General features: G+C 41.3%; 1 protein-coding gene across 2 annotated transcripts in view; it reads right to left on the bottom strand.

The window, feature by feature from the left end:
* Positions 1-2,572: 2,572 nt before the first annotated feature.
* The window catches only part of ARFGEF1 (ARF guanine nucleotide exchange factor 1), a 118,311-nt gene continuing 98,783 nt past the window's right edge, over positions 2,573-22,100 (bottom strand). The window contains exons 24-39 of one of the 2 annotated variants that reach the window (XM_075270398.1): positions 18,985-19,025; positions 18,675-18,844; positions 17,584-17,735; positions 16,699-16,871; positions 14,980-15,140; positions 12,882-13,012; positions 11,924-12,053; positions 11,222-11,357; positions 9,394-9,532; positions 8,820-8,883; positions 7,710-7,842; positions 7,004-7,143; positions 5,706-5,874; positions 5,139-5,277; positions 4,144-4,261; positions 2,573-4,017 (exon numbers count right to left, since the gene is read on the bottom strand). In XM_075270398.1, coding sequence (XP_075126499.1) covers positions 3,784-4,017; positions 4,144-4,261; positions 5,139-5,277; positions 5,706-5,874; positions 7,004-7,143; positions 7,710-7,842; positions 8,820-8,883; positions 9,394-9,532; positions 11,222-11,357; positions 11,924-12,053; positions 12,882-13,012; positions 14,980-15,140; positions 16,699-16,871; positions 17,584-17,735; positions 18,675-18,844; positions 18,985-19,025 — 2,230 coding nt within the window. In that variant the 3' untranslated portion in view covers positions 2,573-3,783. Of the gene's footprint in view, positions 4,018-4,143; positions 4,262-5,138; positions 5,278-5,705; positions 5,875-7,003; positions 7,144-7,709; positions 7,843-8,819; positions 8,884-9,393; positions 9,533-11,221; positions 11,358-11,923; positions 12,054-12,881; positions 13,013-14,979; positions 15,141-16,698; positions 16,872-17,583; positions 17,736-18,674; positions 18,845-18,984; positions 19,026-22,100 lie in introns of those variants that run through there. The other variant, XR_012715439.1, reaches the window with a different exon arrangement.

Consider the following 22,100-nt stretch of genomic DNA (forward strand, 5'->3'; position numbering starts at 1 on the left):
CTCCCTGTAGTGTGACATCACTGCATTCACCATTCCTGCACTGTGACATCACTGTGTGTATATGGTGACATCACTACATTTATCTACATATATTGTGATATCACTGTGGCCCAAATTTACTATTGTGTTTACAGGTGTATATGTTGTGCATCTAGTCTATGATAACATTTTTCAACTTGCTAGACTCGGGGGGGGGGGGGGGGGCGGCTTGAATGAACCACAATATATCAAAATTGTGTTAAATTCTGTCTCAATCTTACCCAAATAAAACACGGACTAGACAGTCTAATGAGATGATTTAACATCCATCATCAATGACCGAGTCTGCTGTACTTTCAGACTACCTAAGTTTGCACTGTATAGCGATTAGTAAATGAGGGTCAATGTGTTTATACCGCAGTATGACATCACCGTCATATCTGTATTGCCACATTACAATGTTCCTTAGGACTGTTTAGCGCACTTCATGCACGGTCCAGGTTCTGTGTTTTAGGTAGCAGGTTTTTGATAAAACTTTGTAAAAATCTGAAGGAACATGAAGCACTTACATAATAAATGTGTCTGCCATCAATCCTTTGTTCATCCGCACAGGGGTTTTATCCCTGGTATCGCATGTAATGCATTCAACCTTCTCTGAGCCTGACAGGACTTGTGGAGATTTCTCTAGAGCCGTAACAAATGAGAATTTATATCAATTCTATTCAGTTCTGTGCTATAAAAATAACTTGGCAGCTTTCTCAAACCAGATATAGATTCTCATGAAGGTGTTAGGATCATTTTTGTTGAACCCTACAAAGATCTAGCAGAAGGCAAAGCTGAGTTTTCCTCGCAAAACAAGTTGAATAGGATGAAAGAACGTTATGTGAAGTGGTGCAATATGGCAGAAAAAGCCGTTTTATTCACTAAACAGGTCCATTTTAAATAAGTTATATGACCTTAGATAAGGGCTCTGTTACATAATAAATATATTTCAAGCCTACTCCAAAAACCCTGCAAATTCAAGGTAGGGCTTATTTTCAGGGTAGGGCTTATTTTCGGAGAAACTGTAACATTTGTATCTACTGAGGCTATCCTTATGTCTGCCATGTATTTAATACTGTATTAATTGAATTATCGCATTTGAGGTTTCTTTTCACATTAGAGATTAGTTGGCCAACAAGCTGGTATTGGTGGGACGGTCTGATCTAATGAGTATATGGGGGTGAGGAGAGATTAGGCATGTTGACCTTTAGTACCTGATCCTTTTGTTCTCAGGGAAGGGGTGTCTGTCAGCAGTTTACACCATTCTATCCATAGAAACACGGCCAAACTAACTATGTATTGTGAGTGTGTGAGGGTGTCGAGGGGAATAGCCATTGTTTAGCCAATTAAGGATGTATGGGCACCACTAAGTAAGCTGAATGTAGATAATGGTAGATCAAGGTGATCAGCTATCAATATAGGATCTACACTGCAACGCCATATCCAGACAGTAGACAGCCAACCACCTATTGTGCACAGATGTGTATCTACGAAAATATATCCATTACCTTCCTTTCTAGGAATATACTTTATCCTTGAGCTTGTTTGTAGTTAAGTTACACCAGAGATTTTTTTTTTAATTCTTAGGGAGCCTTCACACGGAGTAAACGTGCGTGTATTTTTGCAAAATACACGTGTAAAAATAAGACTCCCATTGACTTCAATGATATTTTTTTACACATGTAAAAATACGCCTGTAAAATGTCATTGAAGTCAATGGGAGTCTTATTTTTACTCATGTATTTTTACACGTGTATTTTGCAAAAATACATGTGCGTTTACTCCATGTAAAGGCTCCCTTAAGCCCTGGAATGTGCACTATATGGTGCAGTCACTCCCCAGGCGCGTCCTTCACTTGATCCCACTGCTGACCGTATGATCTGCAAACTGACCTGCCGATTTTAACTAGACAGAAGCCCCTTATTTCTATGCAAGTCTATGAGTCTGTTACACTGACTGGTGTGTACATCTGTGGCAGCTGACCGTATAGTCCCTTCTTATTTGCCCTGCAGATAGTCCATTCAAGATCCAGAGTAGTGAAGATATGTGCAACCCCCACTGTATTCACCTGCTTAGAAACCAGTAAATCTTGAGTGGATGCAAAGCCTTACCGTAAAATGACGAGAAGGAGAAGTCTACCTAGTTATACTGCCATGTTATTGCAGAGACTCTGCTCCGTCCCTGCCCAGCAGGACAAAAAGTGGACGGATGTATAAAACTGGTGTAAGAGAGTGACGTACATGTGATGGACAGCCATGTCTTCACATGGTGCACAGCTTGTGATGACCAGGCAGATTACTGTGCACCTGTGAAACATGGGAGCATAGTATGGGTGTGTTCACATCTGCAGTGGTCCAGAGACAGACAACAGATCCCGAGTGACCCCATTAACTGTAATGGGAATATTTTACAATTTCACTGACATTACCGATTGAAAAAGCTGGGCTCGTAAGAGTTTTTCGTCTGCAATACCGGATGGACTCTAGTCACAGAGGTAATCGTAGCCTAAGCCAAACCCTGGGATGTAATGTAGTGTTACCGCACCGATGATACATAAGACATGCACCAAGAGTCCAGCTTGGTTTGCAATGATGAAAGAATTCAAAAACTTTATTGACCTATAACCTGATTAGATTATGCCAGATGAGAACCAATATAGTACAGAAAGTTGTACAGAATTTTACATAGAAAACTTTACAGGTCTGTACCATATACATTTTGTTGAATAACTCTACATCCACTGCAATAAGGAATGCTCGACACTTTAATCTGTTTCTTGTTTTGTTACCATTGAAGCACAATTCACAGTAGTGATATAGTTCCCGGAACAAAAAAAAAACCAAAAAAAAAAAACCCTTAATTTTCCCACAGGCCAAACCAAGCCAAAATTTGTTACTTTTATATATTTAACATTAATTTCTGTACAGAGTGAAATCTACATCAAACAAAGGAACATAATTAGAACAGCAGACACTACCTAGACTTGCTACAATGATTCAAGTTCCAGGTCACTGGAGGAATTGCTCTTTCATTTTATTCAAAGCCCAACTATTATTTTACAGGTAATTCCAAATGACGACACTTGTCAGCTTCTGCTTTGAAAAAGTCAGCAGCAGTAACGCCAGGGCTAAAAGAGAGTATTACAGAAAAACTAAAAAAATATTCATTTTTTTTTTTAATCTCAAAAAAACCTAGTGCATTCCATAAATGATAAAATAATGGGATCTGCAGCAAATCAGTGAGAAAATGAGGAAAAAAAAAATTCAATCAAATATTGCAGGAAGATCGGCAATAATAGTGTTTTTTTGTTTTTTTTTTCATGGTTTATATTACAGACCTGCACATCTGTACATTTTACCCCCATAGATGTTTTGAAAGTTCAGAGTGCAACATAAAAATAGCAACGTCAGATTCCTTGAACCTTCACGGCCGTAAAAGGGTTAATCCTTCCACATACAAGTGACAGGGAGGAAAGCTGAAATTTGCCTTTTAATCACGTACGCAGCAGAAGAAGCAACTTGTACGCCTCGGAGTCCTCAAGTAAATTTTATAGGTTGAGTACAAGTTGTACAGCCCTGGACCTGCTGTATTGTACAGCAATAAGGGGTCTGGAAAGAGACAATCCAGGTATGTGCTGGACAAAAAAAAAAAAAAACCTGTACAGAGACGGTGTTCACCACAAGACAGTCTGGAGTGTAATGAAGTGACAACGTCCTCTTAAGCAGCTGTACCATTAAAACCGCAATAGAAAACCATTCAGATTTAAAGGTTATCTTGGGAGGCAGGCCTCTGGGGGTCCTCCTCCGTGGACTTAAAATCAGTAGCCTCTGCACTTTGTCCTGATCTGTCCTGGTCCAGATCTGGGGGTAGAGAGATTTTAAAAACAAGCCCAATTCGATGGAAAAATCTTCTGAGGATAGCGCGCAGTTCAGGGATCAAGTCAAACTGGATGGTTTCGCAGAGAAGGGGATAGTAGAAGGAAGCGTGGGCTTTAAACTGCAAGAAGGAGAAAGGAAATCATTATTCTAAAGAGTCGGTTCTGGGCAGACAGAAGATGGTAGATTAGTGTGTGTGTGTGTGTGTGTGTGTGTGTGTGTGTGTGTGTGTGTCACTAAAACATACCCGTTCATCGCTGATCTTTAGGACTTTTGTTAGGAACAGTAGCAAAAGATTAGTCCAGGCTTCTCGGTGACTCTCAGATGTGAGGGTTAAAAAATAACTCAAAGCTTCACTGCACACACTGTAAAAAGAAATATATATTGTAATGCACATGATACACAGATAGATGGATGGATAAATAGAAAGAGAGATAGACAGATATTAGATAGATAGATAGATAGATACCGTATATACTCGAGTATAGGCAGAATTTTTCAGCACAGTTTTTGTGCTGAAAAAGCCCCCCTCGACTTATACTCGAGTCAGGCAAAAAAAAAAAAAAAAAAAAATATATATATATATATATATATATATATATATATATATATATATATATATATATATATATATATATTTTTTTTTTTTTTTTTTTTTTTGGGGGGGAGCCAGCCGCAATGGTAATGTATGCAATCTCTCATAAAATAGTGGGGAAAAAAAGAAGCTTTAAAAAAAAAAAAAAAATAAAAGTTCTAAATCCCTCCTTTCCCTAGAATACATATAAAAGTAGAAAATGACTGAAACACAAAAGTATCCCTGTGTCTGAGAGTGCCCGGTCTACTGAATATAGGGGATCTGCACTGCTCCTGTTCCGTCGGGAAGGGGTTAATAGGAGCACTGCAGATACCCTATATACAGCCAGGCTGAATTCCAAGTGGGGGGAAAAAAAAAAAAAAAAACAGTCCTCAAGCTCAGGGAAGGGACAGACAGACAACAAAAACACCCCCTCCCCTTCCCCATCACCTACTGCACCCAAATACTCTGACAATTTTAATTTTTGAAATTTTCCAGCAGCTGCTGCATTTTCCCCCCTCGGCTTATACTCGAGTCAATATGTTTTCCCAATTTTTTGTGGTAAAATTAGGGGCCTCGGCTTATATTCGGGTCGGCTTATACTCGAGTATATACTATAAAAATAAATGATAAGAATTATAAATAGACAGACCGGCCTAAACACTTACTTGAGTAATCGTTGCTGCACCTCATCCCAAGCGCTCTTGCGGCTCTCATCCATGTACATGCGGAACAGGATCCGCAAACCACAGGCAAGGCTGCTGGTCTCCTGTTTCAGGAGGTTTGGCTTTGATTTGCCCTTGAAACCTTATAGAAAACACAAAGTTAATGTAGCTTTCGCTGTGTTGTTTTGTGACATCTAAACAAGATATATAGCATTTAATCACTGCATAACCCATATAAAATTCAGAGTGCAACATAGAGCTGTACTTCTAGAGACAATGTGAGGGAAGCGGACTGTTCAACACCAGTGTTTTAAGACGCCAGTCCTGAACATCGCTGCACTGCCTGAGGCTTTGCCTGATGGACTTGCCCATAGGATGCCCTTAACATGCCCTCTTTTTGGAAAGTGGCATGGGTGGAATAAAAACTGCATTTGCAATAATTATTGCTACAAGTGGCATTTGGTTTGTAAATGTGTAGAAGAGTAATAAACCTCCCCTGCAGAGTATTAATATTTCTACATATTACAATGGGTACAATGTGTAATTGATCTGGTCACCGGTGTTACTGACCTGCCTTCCACAGAGCAGTCCTTTGCTCATTATTGGAGTTAAAAGCTTTTGCAAATCTGTGAGATTCAAGGAGACAATCCAGGAGCTTGAAGAGTTGCTGAGATGTGAGGAAGCGATACATGCCTTGATCCTGAGTGTCAACATGGACATCAAAGTGAACAGCGTCCCTCTGTGGATGACACAACGTTATAGCCTTATGCTTGGCATTCTCTAGCCAGAACAAGAAAGGTTTTCTCAGTGCTCCTGGAACATCACATGGCTCCCAGGAGGCTTAAAGATATCATTCCTGTATGTTCAGATGTATTCATGCAGGATCGGAAAGTGGCCACAGGAGCACAGACAGTCTGAGCCAACAGAATTTGTTAGGTTTATCTGGAATTGGTCAATGTATCTATGTCCAGCTTAATATTAATATTATATTCTTCATAAACGGACATCTTGATATTGTTTCTGCTCCCTAACCTAAATAAGACACCACTTAAACCAGAGGTTGTTAGTTATAGCCATGCTTGCCTCTACCCTAAACTAGGAACCCCATTATCTCTATATCAGATCCATGATTATAGAGCTGCATCTAGATCTATAATGAGATCTCTTTTTACTTGTAGAATAAGATCACATAACCCCCAATGAATATGAAGAAGGGTCAAGGGAAGACAGTATAAGGGTCATATGTATAAGACAGCTTGGCATCGGGCACACTGCAAGATGACATATATTGTTATATGACAGTATGTGACATATATATGGTCGGACCGGGGCTGAGGTCTCTACTGACTTTCAGTGAAAGCAACAAACTTTTTACATGGTGTACTCGGCATGTAACCAGTAGGAATAACATTAGTATAAATAACATGACTATTTTCCATCACTATATCCAAGTGACATTGCACATGTTCCAGGGTTGCTGCTGCAAGTCTGTGCATATGGCTCAATGTATACACTTTATACTACACAGGATCAATGTGATGAATCCCAGAGGTTCCTAGACATCTTCATTGGGGTTATGTGAACCTATTCTACAAGGAAAAAGAGATCTAGTGATAGATCTAGATAGAAGTCTATACTCATGGATTTAATAAATAGACTACGGTATCCATATCACGCATGTATTGCACAGATTCCTCTTGGTTCTTTAGAATCAAGCGTACAGCTCAATAGATTCCCAGTAAGCAGACCAGCGGGATACATAACATCCCGAATATATAGAGTTAAATACAGTTACAAACTGCACATCAGCCTGAAGCCTGCGGACCTTCCCTACGGTATTATATTTCCCACGACAGAGCAGCACACACCTGAGCCGCAGCTAGATTCTCCGCATCCTCCTTCTTACTGGTCGCTGGGAAGAACACGATATTGTCGATGGTCTGAATGAGTTCGAGCTGTACCACACATTTAATTAACAAAGCGGAAAAAAGCTTCTGTTCTGGAAATTCTACAAGAAAGCAGAAAAAAAATCTGTAAAATTATGGAAAATTATTCATCTCGAAGAAGTAAAAAAAAAAAAAAAACCTTTTCCAGTTCAAAGCCACTTGTTATCTTCTACCTTCAGAAGCTGGTTATTGACAGGCGGCTCTGCCTCGTGGACAGGTAGAAGCCAATGACATTAGCCGCCAGTAAGGAGCAGACATAAAAGTAATAACCTTGTCGCAGGAAGATTCATCTAAGTTATTCATCTCAGATTACTTGAGTTAGTGCAGTGCTCAGGACTGCAACAAACTATTATAGGGGCCGTCACACAAAGTAAAATACAAGCTGTTTCTATGTCATTGGTACCCCGTCCTCTATAAACCAAAACAGAATGCTGCTCCGGGTCTGCCATGTTTTAGTCTACAATGTATTACATGGTTGGTCCTTCATTTGGACGGTCGCCATGTAATACTAAATTTCCCCTATACCTGTCCCTGGAAGGGAAATACCTGGTTGGCCGTAGCTTTCCCAAGTAAGATCGGGAGTGGGATCTGGGGCTATAAGCCGATTTCTCCAGTCAGTTCTACTTACTTGCTCCAGATCTTATCAAGTACAAGTCCTCATTGGCTACATTTGTTAGTCCAGGCTGGGGAATCCGTCTGCCATCTGCTGTCCGAGGCTGGATGGAGTCGTGTATATCGACAGACTTCTGAGATATAGAATCCTGACAAGTACACACATTTCACTTGGTTAAAGGTTTTTAAACATTTTCGTGAAGCATATCCCACATAAAATGAAGAGACCCCCGCCACCCTGCCAGAGACTTGTTAAGCTAGAATAGATCAGTCTGGAACTATCTATGTGGAAACAACTTCAAGAAAGGATCTTACTGCACACAATTTTTATTTTTTTTATTTTCAATGTATAACAGTACACAGCACACTCCTTAGCTCCCTCTAGTGGTGGACACAGGTGACAAGCATTAAAAAAAAAATAATAAATCAGCAAAGTATGTTGAGTCTATAAATGACATTTAAAAAATGGAAGTCTACTTTTATGGGGATTTCTGGGACTACAATATAAAATTGTGGGGTCCAGCTCCTGGCACCACCACCGGTTATCTGGCTGAAGGGGCTGCAGTACTCAGAGTGCCATCCCCTTTACTGTTTTCCAGGCACAGCTCAGTACAGCCGATCCGAACAGCACACTCCATAGAAATGAATGGATGCACCTGGTACTTCCCCTTTGACGCTGGCCGGCCGCTTAACCCCCTACGTGCCGGCTACGTCCATTCATTTCTATGCGAGAGTGCTGTTTGGATCGGCTGATCCCAACAGTACTCGCTCATCTCTAGTGGAGGCTCAAGTCTACTCAAATGAAATGTCAGGCAAGCAAGGTCCAGATAAGATGAATAGAAAAAAGGACCTAGGACACAGTCAGAAGTGACAGGCAGAGATTTGTCTCCCTAATGAATAACCATAGATGCTGTGCCAAGTAGAGAGGTCAGGAGAAATAGCTCTGAGCCTGCTGACAGCTATCTTATGCATATTGAACAGGTTTAGGCTTTATGAGCCTGAAGAAAAAAATATTCCAATATTAATATCATCCTAAATAGAAGAGACTTTTATCTGTGGTTTCTTGTTGCATACAGTAAAAAGGTATAGTGGTGGAAGCCCTAAGCACATGCAATGCAAAACTTACCAGCTGCTTTTCAGACTGGGCACTTATATCAATCTCTCCGGCCGCTGGTTTCCATGTTAACAACCTGTGCAAATGGAGACAAGAAGACTTAGACAAGAGCAGCAACGCACAATCCATGCAGTTGAGGCGGTGTTCACATTTCATTTCTGAACTATATTTGCCGTATACAGTAAATATACCCATAGGCTATAATTTGCACACCAGATGCCAAGAGAGTGCCCTTTAAGCATGTGCTGGTATCTGCATAACCTTGTTTTTACTGTAATGTGTAGTCTGCTGTGCTGTCCTACGTAGAGGCCTACAATAATACAGTATGGGGTACGTTATTTTATTTATTTTTGTACAAGAGAACTCTATGGACAATATATCTCACTGTGTTCCTATACAGTGGCATCCATCACAGTAGCCTCCCAGCAGAAGTATGCTATAGCTTGGGACATGTTGACAACGTGTGATCATTTATTTACCCAGACCCTTATGCTCGTGTATTGGGCGGTTCTATAGGTGCATATGCTATAGGAGTGACTGTAACAACCAGTTAGACAGATCTTCCTGCAGAGGTTAAAGCACTTACGCATGTGGAATGGTGGTCTTGAAGATATCGAGCATACAGTTTCCGGTTTTGTCCCAGATTTCCAGGGTGAATTTTTCTCCGTTTAGAATAACAACATTTTCTAAGCAATTAGTTCCAGAACGAGCGAGCTGTTCATTGTCTGCCATAGAAAATATCACAGTTACATCGCTGAGAAAACAGAAGGTGTTTAACCATTACATTTATAGAGTGTACTGAACATCCTCACCCAGATACAGGGGGGATTCACTATTCACTCAATGCCAGAAAACTTTGACTCACAGCCCGTTTTTGCACCAAAGATGCGGCACTTTCCTCTTTCTGTGTCCAGCTTGCCACTTTATATGAAAAGTTGGTGAAGCAGGGCAGGGGATAAAGTGAGCCGGGACGCCTTGGCATGTCAAATTCACTATAACTCACGCCAGACAAGAATCTATGACAGTCTGTGACTGACAGATCTTTAAATTCTGGCACGTGGAGCCTCCTGAGATTGAGTTCTTAGAGAGTTAATAATTCCGGTGCATATAGCACCAGTATAGGAATAGATTAACACTGGCGTTATTAAATAAATACTCTCCGCAGTCTGTTTTATAAGTTCCTGTATCTCACGAGACGGCACACTGCATGCTAAACAATCTATGTGTACACATTAACGGCAGCTATTCAATAAGGTCCTGATTAGTTGCAATGGGATATGGCAAACGTTTCATAACAAAATGTTATATATATCACATACTATATTGATCCTCGTGAGCTATTAGTGAAGTGCATATACTGATACAAATTTCCTAAATGTTGTGCTAAAGCATCTGCATAACACAAAAGAGGGGAGAAAAGGTGGAACAATTGGCACCAAACCGTGTAATGAACAAACCTTCCCTAGTCTGCACAAGAAAGAAGTGTATTGAGGTTTATCACTGGTACACAGGCAGAAGGGTCTGCTTCAGATCATAGGGTAACAGGTAGTGGTAGCTGCTTAAAATCAGTATTGACATGAGTGGGGCAGATGTATGAAGACGGCACCAGTGGAGTGTGTGCGCCTCATAAGTCAGATGGATCCTACGCTGGGCCGTACGCCTGCAGTCACCTGGCATAAATGATCATTAACCTGGAGGGACCGGTGGCCCAATCCACACCATGCGCCATTCAAGGAAAGTGATGGGGGTGGCAAAGAAGTGGTAATAGTCAGAAATGGGGCAAAAACCCAACTTGCAAAAAAAAATTAAAAAAAAAATTGGGATTTTCTTTTTCACACCAGAAAACTGGCATGCAAGACAGAATACACATCCACAATGTCTACTATTAATGACAGTTAAATTGTGTATATATATATATATATATATATATATATATATATATGGAGAGAGGGAGAGAGAGAGATAGATATATGGGGTCTTCAGTTCCTACAAGGTCTTCATGACAACACTGAACCTGCTGAGCACTTGCAACAGAATGGAAAATGCTGTTGTCGGAATCTCTAATAAGGCTCTGTTCACACGTCCATTGTGCAAGCAGGCAAGGTCATTAGGACTCTCTTCTTGGAGTCCGGTCAGGATTTACCTGACCTGTAATTCCTAAACCCTGCTCCAAATCATATTACATGATGGGGTTGCTTTAAGGGAACTCTACTTTTACGTAATGGTAACAAAATCTAACAGAAGATTGATTTTAAGTCATGTAACATTTTCTAGGCAGTCCCCAAGATAAAGGCTAGTCTGCACATGAGAATATGGCAGATCACAGGGTGCACATATTATTCACATTATTATTGCTGTAGTTCACACTGTGTGAGATCACCATCTGCAGGAGATGATCTGAGCTAAGAGCTTACCTTGCTGTACACACCAGTACAGCTGAGAGAAAATGTCATCCAGCAAGACATCGCTGAGCACTTCAAAGTACTGGGTGAAGACATCACATATTGCATAGAGGGCGTGATTGCATGTTGTGGTCATCCATTCTGCTTTCTGGGAACATAAGATTAGAACTATTGTATCAGATATATATAGATTTATATAGATAGAGAAATCTAGATAGATAGGTCTGTCTGTCTGTCTGTCTGTCTATCTATCCATCCATCCATCCATTTATCTATCTCTATCTATCTATCTATCTATCTATCTAGTCACAAGGCTACAGTATTTTCTTCCCTTTGCCGATACCTGTTCAATGTTTGTAAGACAAAAATAAATGGGTATAATGTTATTCCTCCTGGAAATGTATGAACAGATTGATAACCAAGTATTATCATTCTCCTTGTCAATAGGATGTGTCCCTGTAACAGTCTGACGCTCCCAGCACAGGGTCATAATGTACAGAAATTACTGTATTTTTTGACTTTAAGATACACTTTTTTAGCAAGGAACAACCTTTCTAAAAATGCCTGTGTCTTATAGTCCAAAGTCAGGGAGAGATCCAATCAGTGAGAAAGCTGTATGTCTGCCAGCTACTCCCTCCCTGCACCGCACCGATCTGTCAGATCAGATGAGAGGAATCTGCAGTCTAGATATACAAGACACGCAGACAATCTCACCTCAGTCTGCTGCTCTGGCAGCTTCATGTTATCAAAGATCCTGAAAACAATCCGGAATAAATCCTGCCACCAGTGCTTCTCAAAGGTATGTCCATATGTCTTCATTACTTCAAACATGACGGTCAAGCCCCTGCAGAGAAAAAAAAGAAAATCATTTCCAACAGTGTCAAGAGGAAAAATATAAAAAAAAAAAAAAAAAAATTTATATATATATATATATATATATATATATATATATATATATATATATATAAGATATTTCTGGTCCTCTGTCAGGATAAAAGAAAGGGACTTGTTAGAGTGCATTTTACTACATTGGACCTCTACATATAGATATGTATATATGCATATATAGATAGAAGTCAATCACTGATTAGGACCATCCACTGTGTCCTAAGTAACTTTATATCAATGTGCTCAGCTCCCCCGCTCTATAACATACTGACCACTGAATACATAGCCAATGTGACAGGTTTTCTGTAAGTTACCAGCCCAAAACCTGAAACTGCACCACTGAGGGATTATAATGTCAACCAGTTCCCTTCTGACTCTGTCAGGCTTCATGACAAAGGTCTGACACCTGGGACCCTCACAGATCAGATAGCTGAAGAAGCGGCAGTGTTTAGGTGAGTCCTGTGGCCGCTTCACTGAATGACAAAACCCAGTGCTGTACACCGAATATCAGTTTAAGCCTTTGCTATACCAGGTGACCAATGAATGTGACGTCACTGGCAAAGGGAGGAGGACACAATGCACGAAAGCGCTGCTGTCTGATCACCCAGCTGATCTGTGGGGGTCCCAAATGTCAGAACCTCACAATCATATACTGATGACCTATGCTAAGGATAAGTCATCATTATGCAAGTCCCAGAAAACCCCTTTAATATCACAGTATAAACACAAATAACAGAACAGAATAAATACCTTTAGAACTGGAATTGCAAATACTGATTGTTACCTGGTTCTTACATCTAATTTGCATCTGTTGATGATGCAGGACAGCTCAAACAGAATGGGGAACCATCCTCGCACCCACACTCGGTCTTCAGGTGCTACATTCATGTCATCACTTGTGTACTCCTTGAACGCCTGTAAAATATCACAATGTATCAGCAATGTGTCAATGACTTGACTCCTGTAAAATAAGACTTCTTCCGTATAGTAGTTTCCCTTTATGTTTATCACATGCACTGCAAAGACCCCGGGCCTATGTGAAATATGCCCCTAGACCCCTATTATACTGACATTTATTTCTTTACAATATGGAACAGGAAAGTGGACCACGCTCTTCCAGTAAAATTGTAAATGTCTGTGCCTGAGGTCTCAATTGGGAAATTCTCCCAAGTGAAACGTCAGCGGGGTAATGCAGAATGCAGTGAGAGAAGTCCCTGAAATACATGCTACCCATAAGGTAAGAGTCTAATACTGGGTGTTTTCATTCATCAACTTATACTGGGTCAGAAGGTGTACCATGACATTACAGAGACGTCACTCAGAAACGTAGAGGGACTTACTAGACCATGCGTACCCTAAGAATTCTGGGTATGGCTATATGCAAATAGATCTCCTTGGTGGAAAAGAGGAATTTGCTCTAGCGCCACCTTATTGCCTCTCAATGATGAGAAGCAAAAGCCTTGACGTAGCTGTGTGCAGATGGGACCTTCTTCCTTTTGGAGGAGATATTCTGGTTTGGTTTTATTCCCTTCACAAAAACCTAGCAATAATCTATAGGATGCTGCCTTCAAAAGGTGGCTCTAGAGCAAATTTCTCTTTTCCACCAAGGAGGTTCTATTTACAAACTCTATACCTATTAACTTATGCTGTGAATACTCCAAGCAGTGTATGGCATGAGTCTAGGTCTGTGATGGTGACCCTATGGCACGGGTGCTAGAGGTGGCACTCAGAGCCCTCTCTGTGGACACTCATCTGTGAAACAGATTATATTGTGTAGGGGCCACTATGGAGCAAATTGTACTGTGTGTGGGCTACTGTGGAGCAGATTGGACTGTGTGTGGACCACTGTGGAGCAGATTGGACTGTGTGGGGGTCACTGTGGCGCAGATTGGACTGTGTGTGGGTCACTGGGGCGCAGATTGGACTGTGTGGGGGTCACTGTGGCGCAGATTGGACTATGTGGGGGCCCTTCACTATTTATGACACAGAATATCTGTTTAATAGCAGACGTGATATTATTACAGGTCATAATAACATTGCACGGTCACTAGATAACAGATCTATATGATGTACAGTAAATAGTGAACATTAATTGTTCAAAAGTACCAAATGCAGTACAAAGTTGTTTGTATAACTGAAAGATCAGTAAAGCCCCATTCGCACGACCATATTTTGCAGGTCCGTAACTGTTCACAATTGTGGATCTGCACAGTATTAAGGTTAAATTGATGTGTTGGCACTTTCTGAAAAATTAGTTGGTTTTGGGTTGCAGTTTGGGCACTCGGTCTCTAAAAGTTTTGCCATCACTGGTCTAGGTGGTAAAGTACTGGGCACCCAGTGGATGCAGCAATTGGTAAGAGCCAAAAAAAAATACATATACTCAAGGTGTTTGTTCATGGCGTGTCTATTTACAGTAGGGGTACATGGAAATGTGACTCCTGAGATAGGACACTATGTGGGTGTCCTGAGCACGCTGCTATAAATGGAGTACTGTACGCCATTATAATTTAGGGGATAATTGCTGTTGCTGGCTCATTTGTGCATTCCTCACCAGGCTCGTACATGACATGGACATTCTCTCTTGTTTCATTTCACTCCTAATACGGTTTATTAATAGTGACAGACTGATTTACATATGAATTGCCACTAATGGCCACATCTTAGTCTAATATGCTTTAATTTGAGCAATTTCCATAAAAAACAGAACTGATAAAACCCTACCTAAAAATACAGCAAATCTCCGCCTTACGACAATGGTGTACAGACATACATTATATCTGTGAATATGTTTATGTTGAACCTATTTCACCTCACACATCAATGTTTTATTTCTACGCAATTTGTAACGCAATATTTCATTGTCATGTCCTTAGAATCCATACCTGTGGCCTGTCGGAAACGTATTTAGCACAATGGCGGATGAGACGTATGGCTTCCATGCTAGTGTCAGGGAATGCTGCATTACACGCAAACTCCGACAGACATTTCACTGCATCTTGAAAAGAGTCAATGGTGGCAGGAAAGTGTTTTTCGAAGACGAGAGCTGCAGGGACAGAATAGAAGATCCGTACTTAATACATAACCGGACTGGTAGGATAAAATGTTAGATCAGAGGCGATAAAACACCCAGCACCCCAAATCAGCAGCTGCAGGCACAGCCCCTAACACACAGCTCCATGTTCTGTGTATGGGCTAAGCAGAGTCAATGAAGTTCAGCCCCCATTCACATGAAAGAAGCTAAGGCTACATTCACATTAGCACCAGGGAGGCGATGCTTCTGTGAACCTAGCGTAACCTGTAGAAATCTGGTACGAGCACTACACAGAAAACAGAGCGCTGCTTCTGGCTCTGCTCTATGTGTTGGTTCATGTGCCAGCTGATCAGAGGGATTGCTGGACTGACACCAATGTGATATGAAATGGATAGAACTGGAGAATGCTAAATAAGAAAAGTGAAGATTGTCTGACAAATATATGGTGGTGGTCCAAGCTCAGAGATATGTCAGACACTACTGATCATTTTCAGTGGTATTTCATCGTTATGTGCACCCACCCGAAATTCTGAACCCAAACATACATTGGGCCTTATTCACACATCTGTAGCTGGCTGGGTAGTGTAAAACATAGCAAACTGCAGAAGACATTATTATTAAAAGGCTATCACAAAAGTATTTACCTTCAAATTCAGGTAAACCTATGTTAGGCTAAAGCCCCACGTTACGGAAACACAGCTTTTTTTTGTTGCAGATTTTGTTGTGGTTATTTTAGCTAAAGCCAGGAGTAGAACGAGCAGAAGGTAGAAGTAAAAGGGCTAGCTCACATATGAGTTTTTTTTGGTTCGGATTTGGACGCGGGAAGCGACGTCAGAATCCGGACCAAAATGTGCCTGCTGTGGCTAGCCGCAACCGTCGCGGCTTCCGACAGACATGGCTTTCCACTCCGGATTAGGCCCAAATGAATGGGCCTAGCCCGAAGGGTGGTGTCGCGAGGCAGCTCTCTTTTTTCCACGAGCGGTTTGTTCCCGGCTCCCATTGATTTCAATTGGAGGCGTTTTTTTTTAGCAGGATTTTGACGCGGGTTCCGCGTTAAAATTCTGACCACTTTACCGCATGTGAACTAGCCCTAAGAAATTCCTATATAGTTCCCATTCCTTTTCTAAACATTCTTGGCTTTGGCTCAAAAAAACGCAACAAAATCTGCAACAAAAAAAGTTGTGTTTATGCGTTTCAGGCTTAAAGGGGTTTTCCAGTTTCTAATATTGATGACCGCCACCAATATTAGATATGCAGGGGTCTGACACCCAGGGCCCACAGATCATGGGTACAGAGCCACAATGCTCACTTGCCATACATACTGTAGTGGCGAGTGTAGGTACTGCAGCAATGCCCTACTCTCCCACTGTCATCTACATGGGTCTAATATCCTAAGGGATAGCTCATCCATCTTAGAAATAGGATAGCACCTTAAAAAAAACCTCCATGAGTGTACACATCTTTTAAAGCTTTACTCACCACAACTTATATTCTAAAAATTATGTGACTGTAACAAATGTGAAAAAACCATGAACTACTTGTGATCTATTTAGACCAAACAAATACTCACTGACTATGTGCCCAGTGGTCTGAAAGGCGAGCTCTACTATGCTCTCATCCTGGTCTGACGCAGCCAAGTGAAAAACTGAGAATATGTTTTTCCAGCCTGAGCGAATGTTAGCAGCTTGGGAATTTACCATCTGTGCAATACAGCGGACAACCATGTCCCGAATGGTTGGTGACCTTAATAAAAGAGAACACAAACAACGTGAGTGCGCTGCCTCCGCCATGGGATATAGGTACATAAATATCTGCGTGACTATTAAAAGACATACAATTAAAAATAAATAACTGAAAACACAACACTATTCTGACCTCATGGTGGCGCTGCAGGTAACTTAGATTCAGCAGCTTGTAGCGCACCAGCTCTATTATTTTATCCAGGTAATTATATAAACCTGCAGACTATGTACTGAGTATGGAGGTTTACAGTATATTGTTGTATATTCCTGGTAAAGAATGGGCATGTGGTCTATAATATGGATATGAAATCCGTATATATGAGAACTTATTGGACTGTATGGCATCAGTGTTAATTTTTCTACCAATGCGGCTTTGTCCTCCAATCTAAGTATATCTGTATCATATACCATAAAAGAGACCAATGGCGAATGGTGGATCAGACTACAACACACGTCTAAAAGCTTATTACAATGACAATTCACATGTCATATTAGACCATATGGATGTGATGGGTTCCCCATATGAGACTTATTATTAGTGGAGAAGCAATGGCTCCCAGAGGCTCCCGACACATCATTGCACAGGAAATGAACTTTTGGCTGCTTTCCCTTTAGACAAAAGCTGATCACGACCGTCTGCAGCACCAGGATCAGCTCACCATCGGGGAACCGGCGTAAGGACAACACTACTAAATAAGTCATTGTGCGCTCACCTATTTCTCTTCATAATGTGCTCAAAAGGCCTTAAGAAATCCTTCTGGAAGCGGAAATTTGCAAGTTCCCCCTTTTCTAAAAATTTCATAGAAAGCTGTCTTAAAGAATCTACTGCAAAGATGGCGACATCCTCATTGGGGTTGCAACCAACCTAAGAAAGAGAAGACATGATAGATGTTATTAAAGCAACGTGGTCTGTAGTCTGGGACTGTGCTACAGGTAGAGCAGATACAAACTGACAGCAGGCGAAGTGTTGTTAATGTGCCACCAGAGGGCGCTGCACTGTAATAACACAGCGCAGTCTAGAGGCTGCATCAGGAAACACTGTGTATTACTTCAAGGTGCTGCAGAGCATTACATCCTTCTGGAAACTTCATTCTCATTGTCAGCTTTCTTATACTCGAGTCAAATGTGTTCAAAAACAGCTGAGCTGGACTCATGGACTACAAAAAGCATGCCAGCCTTAAAGTCACCAGCACAAAAGCAACTATTCCAAGAAAATGCTCTTTATGCTGTGCACATATGGAGTCAATGCACGTCCTGTTATAAAGAGGACCTTTCGTGACCAGATTAGGTGCAGAAACCCCATACTACCCCTTAAAAGCACTGTTGCCTTGCAGCGCTGGAGTCCTGGGTTCGAATTCGATCAAGGGCAACATCTATTTATATGTTCTCTCTGTGTTTGGAGTGTGGGAGGAAAGCAGAGGAAACCCACACAAAGACATGCTGATAGGGAATTTAGATTGTGAGCCCTGACAGTGACTGACAATGTTTGTAAAATACTGCAGAGTATGTTGGTGCTATATATGTATTTGACAATGTTTTAAGACACCCTTTTGACAACGACAATGGCAACAACCAGTTCTCAGTTTATCCATAAAAGTTCTAGAATGAAAAACTGAGAAATAAGACAATTCTGGTATAAAAAAGAGGCTCAAGAGTTGCTTTCATAGAGAATACAAGATTTTATTAAACAGATGTGTCCAGATTGGTGAAGGGTCAACGTTAAAGGGGCATTCTTGCTCACTCAATTACCAAAATATCCCTTTAAATAACTGCATAGTTGTGTAACAATGACCAATAATCTTACCTTATTAAAGTGATCTCCAATGACCTCCCATATCCTGGACCACTGGAGTCTGATACGACCCATGTTGTAGTAAGAAATCTCAACAATTTTCTGTAAGCTAAACATACGTGGGTGTGTGGGGGACACCAGTTCATCCATTGAAACTGCACAAAGCCAGCGCACAAAATCCACTGCAAGCACAGAATGGGTTCAATTTAATGCTATACAACAAATCTAACTATGAAATGATGTAATGGTGAAAGCAAGAGACGGGACCGGGGTGAAAAATTGGAATAAAGATCACCAAAGATTGCTGCCATGGAATATTTACCTATAGCGTTTCCATCCAGTCTTGTAGATCCAGTGAATATTCTGCAAAGAAATGTATTAGATTTTATAACAGTGCATGTCATTCAATATGCAGCAAAAAAAAAAGGGTCATTTTTGTCATCTTAACCTATGACCTGTTTTAAAGTAAAGCTGCACCACGGAGCCATTCCCAGTGTTTCGGCTAGGGAGATTAGAACATGGCTGTGCCACACGTTTCATCCCAACCCTTTATGGAACTGCAACATCTGCAATTCCCCAGATTATCTCCACTATCAGTATCACTACCTTAAGCTCTAGCCACACAACCATGTGCTTTGGCAGTGTGTTAGCCATGTGTTTCATGGCTAGAACACTGATCCGTTTGCATCTATGATCCCATACACACGCCAAGGGGTCGTGTAGGTGGCAGGGAGTCTGGGGTGAAACTCCATACAGATCCTATTATACCGTCTGTGGCGGCACGGATAGCACACAGGTGTCATCCATGTGCCACCTATGCCACCTTACCATGGACTGGGCACATGAACACATTGGTGTGCTTGTAGTCTTACTAGCGAGGACTAAGAATTGCCCTCCTGTGCCATACACAATACTATGAAAGCCATTCAGCACATTATATAGCCATGTGCCTTCTCCATACTCCGAATTTGACCAGCAGTTTTGTCATGGGGGTTTGGAACTCCTACCAGACGTCCCAAATGATAAATTGAATTGCTTTCGATTTCATAGAGGAATGGCTGACAAACAATTTCCCCGTTATAAAGAAGCTTAAAGCGTACCTGCAATTCTACAACGACTTTATATAAATGAATATTACAGGCGAAAATAATCACTTTCTAATATATCGTATTAATGAAATCTTTTCCCATCTCCACTTAGTAGACGACTCTCCTCGTCCTCAGTGTCAGACTGTTTATTATAGAATCATCTTCATAGTTAGCTCACCCATAGAAGTCTATGGAGAGGGGAAGAGGAGGAGGAGGCTTCTCACAGAAGCCCCCGCCCCCTTCCATTGACATCTACGTAAAAACCAACTCTGTCTAATAAATGGAGAAGGAAACATTATTCCTAAATAAGATATATAAGAAAGTTTCTTATAGTCACCTGTGCTATTCATTTATGAAAAGCGGTTTAAGGGTGCGTTCACACTATGTAACGTGTAGCGTAATCTGGCACGTTACGGCGTGTCAGAGTTTGAGCGCTCAAAAAGATCCCATTGATTTCAATAGGAGTTACGAGCTTATACACCGTGTTATTTTGCGCCCGTAATTTGGCGGCCGCAAAATAACGCGGTGTATACGCTCGTAACTCCCATTGAAATCAATGGGATCTTTTTGAGCGCTCAAAGTCTGACACGCCGTATACGTGCCAGATCACACTCAATTTTACATTGTGTGAACACACCCTTAGAATTGAAGTTCTGTTTTAAAGGAACACTGAAGAAATCAATGATAAAAGCAAACAGGATAGAACACTGTCCATGCAGTTATCAGGTTGAAGCATTTTCAACATGATACTGAACAAACAGTTTTGTAGAAAGCCTGCAGATAACACAGGGGTTAAACTTCTGCAGATCTCTTCCATTTAGGCTGGAGACCGACCAAGGCGATAGAAGTTAGGGCGGGTTCACATCTTGCGCCCCGGGTCTCCGCTTTCAGTCTCCGTCTTCTGCCCAAGAAACTGGACAGAAGACAGAAACTGGCAGTCAGTTTTCAAACCCATTCTGATGGGTTTATGTCTCCTGTCAGCAGAAGACGGAAACTGAAAGCGGGGACCAGGGCGCAGATGTGAACCCGCCCTTAGCCATCTTTTTGTCTTACTGCAGACAGGGCACAGCCAGTTGTCTTACAGCCAGACACAGGACAGAAAGTAGAGGGTTAAACATGGCACCAGGGACACAGATACTACTTTACGTTGTTTTAATTGTAATATGTAATTGAAATGTAAGAAAATGGGATCAAAGGAGAAAAAGAAGTGAAGCAAGGGCTGGGAAACATTTTTTAAAAATCTTTTTTGTGCAATTTTAGTGTTTAGTATTCCTTTAACATTGAAGTCACCCTTTTATGAATGACTGCCTCTTCCAGACGAATAATCCCCTAAACACACAACCTTTCTAAACCTTGCGGATCCACCCCTGTGTTACCAGGGGGCCTATTATGAGCACTGATTTTCTATTAAACTGAAATCACTTGGAAAATGAAACATTAATAGGCAGAAAAGCCTGACCCCCTCTCCTGCTGCCATGTCAGGCAGATAATCGTCTCTGCCGTTACAGGCCCGGCCACGGTTACTCCGCTGTGAGACGCTCTCTGACAGGCCGAGCTAGAAAGGTCAGGGAACGAGAAGTGTTGTTTTGTGACGCTAGCCCTCGCAGAGTTTTCGTACATTGTGCGCTCTCTGGCCTTTTACTGACACGCTTACAAAATGTTCCTGCTGGCATGAGCTCAGCCGACTGGAAAATCCCAAGTTGATGAAAGATTCATTTGTGATAAATATTGCAGTAAAAGCTGTAATAAGTCTCCATACTTCAGGGGGTAATGGAAAAAAGCATGCAGAATAATGGGAGCGGCTTCTGATTTACCGTTCAGGACTAGCTAGACCCAGATGTCCTTTATCAGCAGGCTTATGGATTCAGTTCTTACCTGTTTATTACTGGCAAAGCAACACAAACAAAGCTTATACCTTATATAAAAATCCTGCAATGTCCTATAGGAGATTGCTAATCTATGTAACTGCAGGGGATGGGTTGATATGCTGGGTCCTAGGGGCAGACTCCCTTTAAAACGATTTTAAGAAACTAGATAAGGGAGTGTTCACACTTGTGCTGCTATCCGTTCGTTGTGAATCCACCTTAGGATCAGAAAAACAGATTGGCGGTTTGCAAATGGTCCGGTTAAAAACCCATTCACTTCAATGGGCTTTTAAAACAATCCGCAGTTCTCTATTTTCAGCCTCTCTGCCGTGTGTCCACTCTTTTGGATGGAGACCAAAGTCGAACATGGAGGACTTTGTGTCCATTCAAAAAATAAGGATACAAAGCGGGGAAGCTAAAAATGGACACCGGCAGGTTGTTTTAAACACCCATTGAATATTGGATGGGGAAAGCTTGTCCTTGTT

The sequence above is a fragment of the Leptodactylus fuscus genome, chromosome 4 (genome assembly GCF_031893055.1).
Source record: "Leptodactylus fuscus isolate aLepFus1 chromosome 4, aLepFus1.hap2, whole genome shotgun sequence".
Classification (NCBI taxonomy): Eukaryota; Metazoa; Chordata; class Amphibia; order Anura; family Leptodactylidae; genus Leptodactylus; species Leptodactylus fuscus.